The 7,865-nt window shown below is 35.4% G+C and overlaps 1 protein-coding gene across 1 annotated transcript in view; it reads left to right on the forward strand.

Moving 5' to 3' along the window:
• Window positions 1–7,197, forward strand: part of LOC110458138 (ADAM 17-like protease) — a 37,002-nt gene extending 29,805 nt beyond the window's left edge. Inside the window, exons 21-24 of the mRNA XM_021509723.1 lie at window positions 1,983–2,071; window positions 2,533–2,610; window positions 3,437–5,479; window positions 5,622–7,197. Of these exons, the coding sequence (XP_021365398.1) occupies window positions 1,983–2,071; window positions 2,533–2,610; window positions 3,437–3,574 (305 nt within the window). The 3' untranslated portion in view covers window positions 3,575–5,479; window positions 5,622–7,197. The remainder of the gene's footprint in view (window positions 1–1,982; window positions 2,072–2,532; window positions 2,611–3,436; window positions 5,480–5,621) is intronic.
• The last annotated feature ends 668 nt before the right edge of the window (window positions 7,198–7,865 follow it).

The raw sequence follows: 7,865 nt of genomic DNA on the forward strand, positions 1-7,865 counted from the left end.
CTGTTACAGTTACCTTTATGTGTAGTAACATTGTGGGGACGTTGTCTGTTACAGTTACCTTTATGTAAAGTAACATTGTGGGGATGTTGTCTGTTATAGTTACCTTTATGTATAGTAACATTGTGTGGATGTTGCCTGTTACAGTTACCTTTATGTGTAGTAACATTGGGGGGACGTTGTCTGTTACAGTTACCTTTATGTGTAGTAACATTGTGGGAATGTTGTCTGTTACAGTTACCTTTATGTATAGTAACATTGTGTGGATGTTGTCTGTTATAGTTACCTTTATGTGTAGTAACATTGGGGGGACGTTGTCTGTTACAGTTACCTTTATGTAAAGTAACATTGTGGAGATGTTGTCTGTTATAGTTACCTTTATGTGTAGTAACATTGTTGGGATGTTGTCTGTTACAGTTACCTTTATGTGTATTAACATTGTGGGGATGTTGTCTGTTACAGTAACCTTTATGTATAGTAACAATGTGGGGATGTTGTCTGTTACAGTCACCTTTATGTATATTAACATTGTAGGGATGTTATCTTTTACAGTCACCTTTATGTGTAGTAACATTGTGGGGATGTTGTCTGTTACAGTTACCTTTATGTGTAGTAACATTGTGGGGATGTTGTCTGTTCCAGTAACCTTTATGTGTAGTAACATTGTGGGGATGTTGTCTGTTACAGTTACCTTTATGTGTAGTAACATTGTGGGGATGTTGTCTGTTACAGTTACCTTTATGTATAGTAACATTGTGTGGATGTTGTCTGTTACAGTTACCTGTATGTGTAGTAACATTGTGGGGATGTTGTCTGATCCAGTTACCTTTATGTGTAGTATCATTGTGGGGATGTTGTCTGTTACAGTAACCTTTATGTGTAGTAACATTGTGGGGATGTTGGCTGTTACAGTTACCTTTATGTGTAGTAACATTGTGGGGATGTTGTCTGTTACAGTTACCTTTATGTATAGTAACATTGTGTGGATGTTGTCTGTTACAGTTACCTGTATGTGTAGTAACATTGTGGGGATGTTGTCTGATCCAGTTACCTTTATGTGTAGTATCATTGTGGGGATGTTGTCTGTTACAGTAACCTTTATGTGTAGTAACATTGTGGGGATGTTGGCTGTTACAGTTACCTTTATGTGTAGTAACATTGTGGGGATGTTGTCTGTTACAGTTACCTTTATGTATAGTAACATTGTGTGGATGTTGTCTGTTACAGTTACCTGTATGTGTAGTAACATTGTGGGGATGTTGTCTGATCCAGTTACCTTTATGTGTAGTATCATTGTGGGGATGTTGTCTGTTACAGTAACCTTTATGTGTAGTAACAATGTGGGGATGTTGTCTGATCCAGTTACCTTTATGTGTAGTATCATTGTGGGGATATAGTAACATTGTGGAGATGTTGTCTGTTCCAGCTACCTTTATGTATAGTAACATTGGGGGGATGTTGTCTGTTATAGTTACCTTTATGTGTTGTATCATTGTGGGGATGTTGCATGTTACAGTTACCTTTATGTTTAGTATCATTGTGGGGATATAGTAACATTGTGGAGATGTTGCCTGTTACAGTTACCTGTATGTTTAGTAACATTGTGAGGATGTTGTCTGTTACAGTTACCTTTATGTATAGTAACATTGTGTGGATGTTGCCTGTTACAGTTACCTGTATGTGTAGTAACATTGTGAGGATGTTGTCTGTTACAGTTGCCTTTATGTGTATTAACATTGTGGGGATGTTGTCTGTTACAGTAACCTTTATGTGTAGTAACATTGTGGGAATGTTGTCTGTTACAGTTACCTTTATGTATAGTAACATTGTGGGGATGTTGCCTGTTACAGTTACCTTTATGTGTAGTAACATTGTGGGGATGTTGTCTGGTACAGTTACCTTTATGTATAGTAACATTGTGGGGATGTTGTCTGTTACAGTTACCTTTATGTGTAGTAACATTGTGGGGATGTTGTCTGTTACAGTTGCCTTTATGCGTAGTAACATTGTGGGAACCATCATTGTCTTCTCTCTGATGCTGTGGATTCCAGCCAGTTGTACCTTCAGCTACTTTGTAAGTATTATTCATGCTTCACATTATCTGATATTATCATACTTGTTTAGGGGAGACAACTCTTGCAAATATCACAGATATTGATTCTAACCCTGAGTACTCATCAATTAGTTACCAGGCAATGCCATTAAAAACAGGTAATGTATTTGTAAGTTGGTCTTTTTAGGGGGGGGGGGAATTAATACAATTAAATTAAATTATAAAGATTTGCTTTCACTGTTAAGTTTCTGAATTGAATGTCAAAAATTTAGAGAAAAGTGCATTCTTGCATCACGATTATCGAAGTCCTCAAAGTTGAGTTATCATATAAAATACTAGTTTTTTCTCACTCATGACATTTAAAATGCAAAACAGAATATTTAACTGGTTTTTCTTTTGGTTTTGTCTAGATTTTTGTTGAAAGATGTAATATTTTGTTTGTCCCTTTATCTTTAATGTAGCATGTCAATAACTATTTTCAGGACAAGAAGAAGGAAAGACGTTACTACAGGGAAGCACAGGGCTATACTAATCAGGGTTATTTTGACCGGAGTAGATCTGTAAGTATATGACAGGATCTCTGAGCTATACAACATAGTAAATATATGTTCTAGGATAATTGACCCCTTCATATCTAAACACCAGGGTTAGTTACTGGTAGACTAGCATATTATTGCATAACCCTTGAGGTAGGTTAACATGTTACTATCTTAAAATGTTATAATTAGGACATTTATAATATTAACAAAAAAATTAAACAGTGCTAATTTTAAAGAATTTTAATTTAATCCTCTACATCATAATCTGGCTTCCTCAAAAAAGATTTGACTTCAACAATTTTTGTAAATTAGTATTTTAAACTGCAAATGACACATTTGAAGCGTCATTATACATGTGTCACGTGAAAATATTTACGTAAATTTTGTGGATAAAAAATTGGTGAGTGGGTTAGATTATCATGACATATGGTTAAGATATTTTAATCCCTACATGTACCACTACCAGTTAATTTATGTATAAGGTCAGTTTTAAGGAAAAAACAGTTTTTGGGGAGGTGGGGGATAGCGAGATCAAAGATGGTATAGGGAAGTCATAAGCATGATAATCTAACTATCTCTCACTTCAGTTGAAATGTAAATATGTCCTGATAGTTCATAGATTCACACTTTTTGGGGATGAAAAGGTGATATTTTCGATTGAAAATACCATGGGTAGTGGTTGGGAGAATTGAATTAACGAGGGGTGTACATAAATGAATAGGAGAAGGGAGGTGGGGGTGGGATAGATAATCATAGCCACGCGGTATCACAATCTAACCCTCCCCCTTACCCACACCTAATTTACTACCTTCCTGATCACAGTTGTTTTCCATTGTTTTCATTTTAGTTACATACATTAAATGAAGAAGACAAAAACAGAGTGTGGCATTATGGGAGTTTCAAGCTGCGAAACGCTGGCAGTGTGGTGCGCAAACAGAATCTATTGACAGGGTATGCAGACTTGGAGCGCGAGTCTAAAGTTTAGCGAACTCGGACCAAGAAGAATTTCAAGATTTTGACCAGTGAAGATTGTTCCTCCATTCATGGATACTTATAGCTTGCTTGAGTTATAACAGTTCACACATTGACTTCGACAAATATGACCTTGACATTAGATATAGCAACCTTGACATTGGATATAGCATTTTTGACATTTGACATGACGACCCTGACCTTACGACCTTGACCTTGCAAAATTGATCTTGACATCTGACATGATGATTTCCATTTTATTTGATTTCCTACTTTTCTTACTAAACATTTGACCAGCAAGACAATACCACAACAAAGATGCATTTCCAGTAACAATACTTTTAGAATATTGTCAAGATTCTATTGTCAAGTACATTGTATTTCGCTGTAAATTTACTTCATATAACAAATTTACAAAACAAAATTAAGACTGAAGTTTGAATGTGTTCCGTGATGATGCAGTTAGCAGACATAATATTGTTTAATGGCCAAGTAAGCTACAGGGTTATTGACCATATCTATAATTAACTGTAATATTGTGTTTATGTCTCATAGTGAAGCTTGATCCTGTGAATTTATCATCGTCTGTATATTGTTATATGTTAACATATCCATATACAATTGTTTCTAAATATTTTCTCACTTTTTTTTGTAGCTTACATTTTTTTTTATTTTCATACCTTTTCTTATTAAATGCCATCAAAGAACATTAACATAACTATTTTGTTACGTACTCACCCTAGTTTTGGTATATATATCTATATCTACTTATTAATTATTATTTATCCAATTATTTCAAAGCTAAAAATGTTTTTATTTAATGAGAATAAGTAAAATCATTGGATAAGAAACTTCTGTTTAACATGATCAACTTCTTAAGAATTTATTTCTGTTGAACTGAGTCACTTCAACCTCTAGAACAGAGCTTAATGTTAATTCGTTTATTGGTTAAAACCAAATAGATATCACATTAAGTCTTTAAATTAGAAACACTGTCAAAGGTCATTCAAAGTCATCACCACTGATTATCCTCGTTACTCTAGAAGCTATTAGTTTATTGATAAAAGTTGTGGCAGTTTTTTTGGCCCCGTTAATAAAAAGAAAAACATATCAAGGGTGAGAAATAATAGAATTTATAGGTGTTCTAGGTGTAAAAATGTCTATATAATAATAACATGAATTGAGTATGAGTTTAATCTTCCATTTATAATTACTGTTTAGTTGGTTATATTCCCTGGGAATTCCATTTACTTTATAGTTGCAATTGGTTATATTCGCTGGGGATTAAACTTTGCTATATTTGCGTTCACCAAAGACAACACCAAGTTATATCACCCAGCAAAGGAAAGCTGTTAACATGTTAACCACCAAAAGATGAAGATAAAACAAAAAATTCATGTAAAAAAAAGAAATTGCATCTCATCTCCAAAATAAAAAAATTACCATAGAGAACATGAAAGTCTTACCTTACCATGATGCGAGAAATGTTATACCCTCGAAATAGTTCTGATGGAGACAACTGTGAATATATACTAGCCACACAAAATTCAACAACTATAGAGAAATTGCACAGCAGTGTTGTGTAATAGTGCTGTGGTCATATCGGTGGAATCACTACGTATATCACAGTACCGAGGTCACAGAAGTGTTATTTAATAGTGCTGTGGTCATATCAGTGGAATCACTACGTATATCACAGTACCGAGGTCACAGAAGTGTTATGTGATAGTGCTGTGGTCATATCAGTGGAATCACTACGTATATCACAGTACCAAGGTCACAGAAGTGTTATGTAATAGTGCTGTGGTCATATCAGACTCGAATTACTACGTATATCACAGTACAGAGGTCACAGAAGTGTTATGTGATGGTGCTGTGGTCATATCAGTGGAATCACTACATATATCACAGTACCGAGGTAACAGAAGTGTTATGTGATAGAGCTGTGGTCATATCAGTGGAATCACTACGTATACCACAGTCCCAAGGTCACAGAAGTGTTATGTAATAGAGCTGTGGTCATATCAGACGGGAATTACTACGTATATCACAGTACCGAGGTCACAGAAGTGTTATGTGATAGTGCTGAGGTCATATCAGCGGAATCACTACAATATAACATATCACAGTATCGAGGTCACAGCAGTGAAATCACTATTGCATAATGATTATCAAAGTAGTGTTGCGATCACAGTCATGAAACCACTATAGTATAGTGTTACATATACTTGGCAGCTGTCTGAAATTTCAAAAGGGGAGTTATCCCATGCTCAGAATGAAAAGCATAAATAAAATGTTCATGTACATCCCAGGGAAAAAATAACACTTTTTAAATAGCATCTTTTGACTGTTCTTTCAGGTAAAATCATCAAATCTTAGAAAATAGGAATAGTTTGGCAAATTCACTGCGGGTCGAAAATCAGAAGTCTATCTCTAAATTAGGGAGATTTGGCAAATATAGTATAGTGTTACTGTTATTATCAAAGGAATGAAACCTCTGTAGTATTTGATAGTGTGACAGTCACAGCTGAGGAATTTCAGTTACATATCATTGCAATGTTATGATTGCAGCAACATACTATCAGTTACAATAATGTTACCTAAAGTAATGGTTTCATCAGAATGGTTAAGTGATTGTTGGTCCTGTTGCATCATGACATGTATATATAGCACTGTAAATTATTTGTTTTTTTCATTAGAGTTTTATATCATCTTCGTGAGACTGTGACAGTGTTGGGATGAGTGCCATGTACGTAAGGCAGAGCCTCAATAATCCAGCCATGCTTTTTTGCCAGTAGATAATCCAACATCCTTGTTCCAAATAGATAATCCAACCACCTTTGTTTCCAGTAGATAATCCAGCCACCTTCATTCCGAAGAGACTTTTAATCCAGACATCTTTGCTCCTATAGTAGATAATCAAGTGAGCTTTGTTCCAAGTAGATCATCTAGCCAGCTTGTTCCCTTTAGATACCCCACCTACATTTCTTTTCCGTAGATAATCCAACCTTTTAATTGCCAGTAGATAATCCAGCCATTTGTGTCTCCAGCTGATTTTCAGATTGATAGATTCAATAACTAGGAAAATAAAATATGGATTAGCTAGCAACTACAGGTGGCTGGCAAATGGAACAACAATATTGATGGTGGCTCTTTAATTTTCATGAATACATAGTTTTGCATTTATGCTTGAAAGACTTCTCAGTTTTGTGTGTTAATTAGCAAATTGCAAACATTGTACCACTCTCCTGAAATTGTTCTGGAGGGGCATTCTTCCTTTATCTTTATTTTACCTTTCCTTTAAATCATTGTCCCAATCAATTCACCATCTTCCAGTTTCTGTTGGCTGGATTATCAAGGCAAGTCCCAAGGATTCTTATTTGTGAATGGAGTGATAGCAGATAAATGAAAAAAATCAAAGCTATCTATGTGTAAATGTGTCTGACTAAACATCCAATTAAACCTCATGAAGCTACGTGAACATAGATATCCTAGGCCTGTATAGTTTAAATGATTGTATTGTAGACTGCATGAATATTTCCTCAGGTAAACTTGTTGCTTTATACATATTTTTTTTTAGCCCACCATCATCTGATGGTGTGCTATTCAAATCACCCTGCGTCCGTGGTCCGTCCTTAAACAATTCTTGTTATCGGTATTTCTCAAGAAGTACCAGAGGAATCTTTCTCACATTTTATATGCAGGTTCCTCTTGGTCCTTAGCTATGCAGGGCAACTGTTGAGACTGATCTGACAAAAAACATGGCCGACAGGCAGCCATCTTGGATTTTGATATTGAAACTTTGTTATCGCTATTTCTCGAGAAGGACTATAGGGATCTTTCTCATATTTTATATGTAGGTTCCTCTGGTCCTTAGCTGTGCAGGGCAACTTTTGAGACTGATCGGATAAACAACATGGCCGACAGGCAGCCATCTTGGATTTTGATATTGAAAGTTTGTTATCGCTATTTCTCAAGAAGGACGATAGGGATCTTTCTCATATTTTATATGTAGGTTCCTCTAGTCCTTAGCTGTGCAGGGCAACTTTTGAGACTGATTGGATAAAAAAATGGCCGACAGGCAGCCCTCTTGGATTTTGATATTGAAAGTTTGTTATCGCTATTTCTATGGAAGTATCAGAGGGATCTTTCTCAAATTTTATATGTAGGTTCCCCTTGATCCCTCGTTGTGTATGGTATGAGGTGGGAATGAGCATAAAACAAAATGCATTAAAAAAAGAACTAATCAGATCTTTCTCATATTGCAATGATCGATACTATTTCTTTCACATTAAGCCCTGTAC

Source organism: Mizuhopecten yessoensis, unplaced genomic scaffold (assembly GCF_002113885.1).
Source record: "Mizuhopecten yessoensis strain PY_sf001 unplaced genomic scaffold, ASM211388v2 scaffold9433, whole genome shotgun sequence".
In the NCBI taxonomy this organism is placed as follows: domain Eukaryota; kingdom Metazoa; phylum Mollusca; class Bivalvia; order Pectinida; family Pectinidae; genus Mizuhopecten; species Mizuhopecten yessoensis.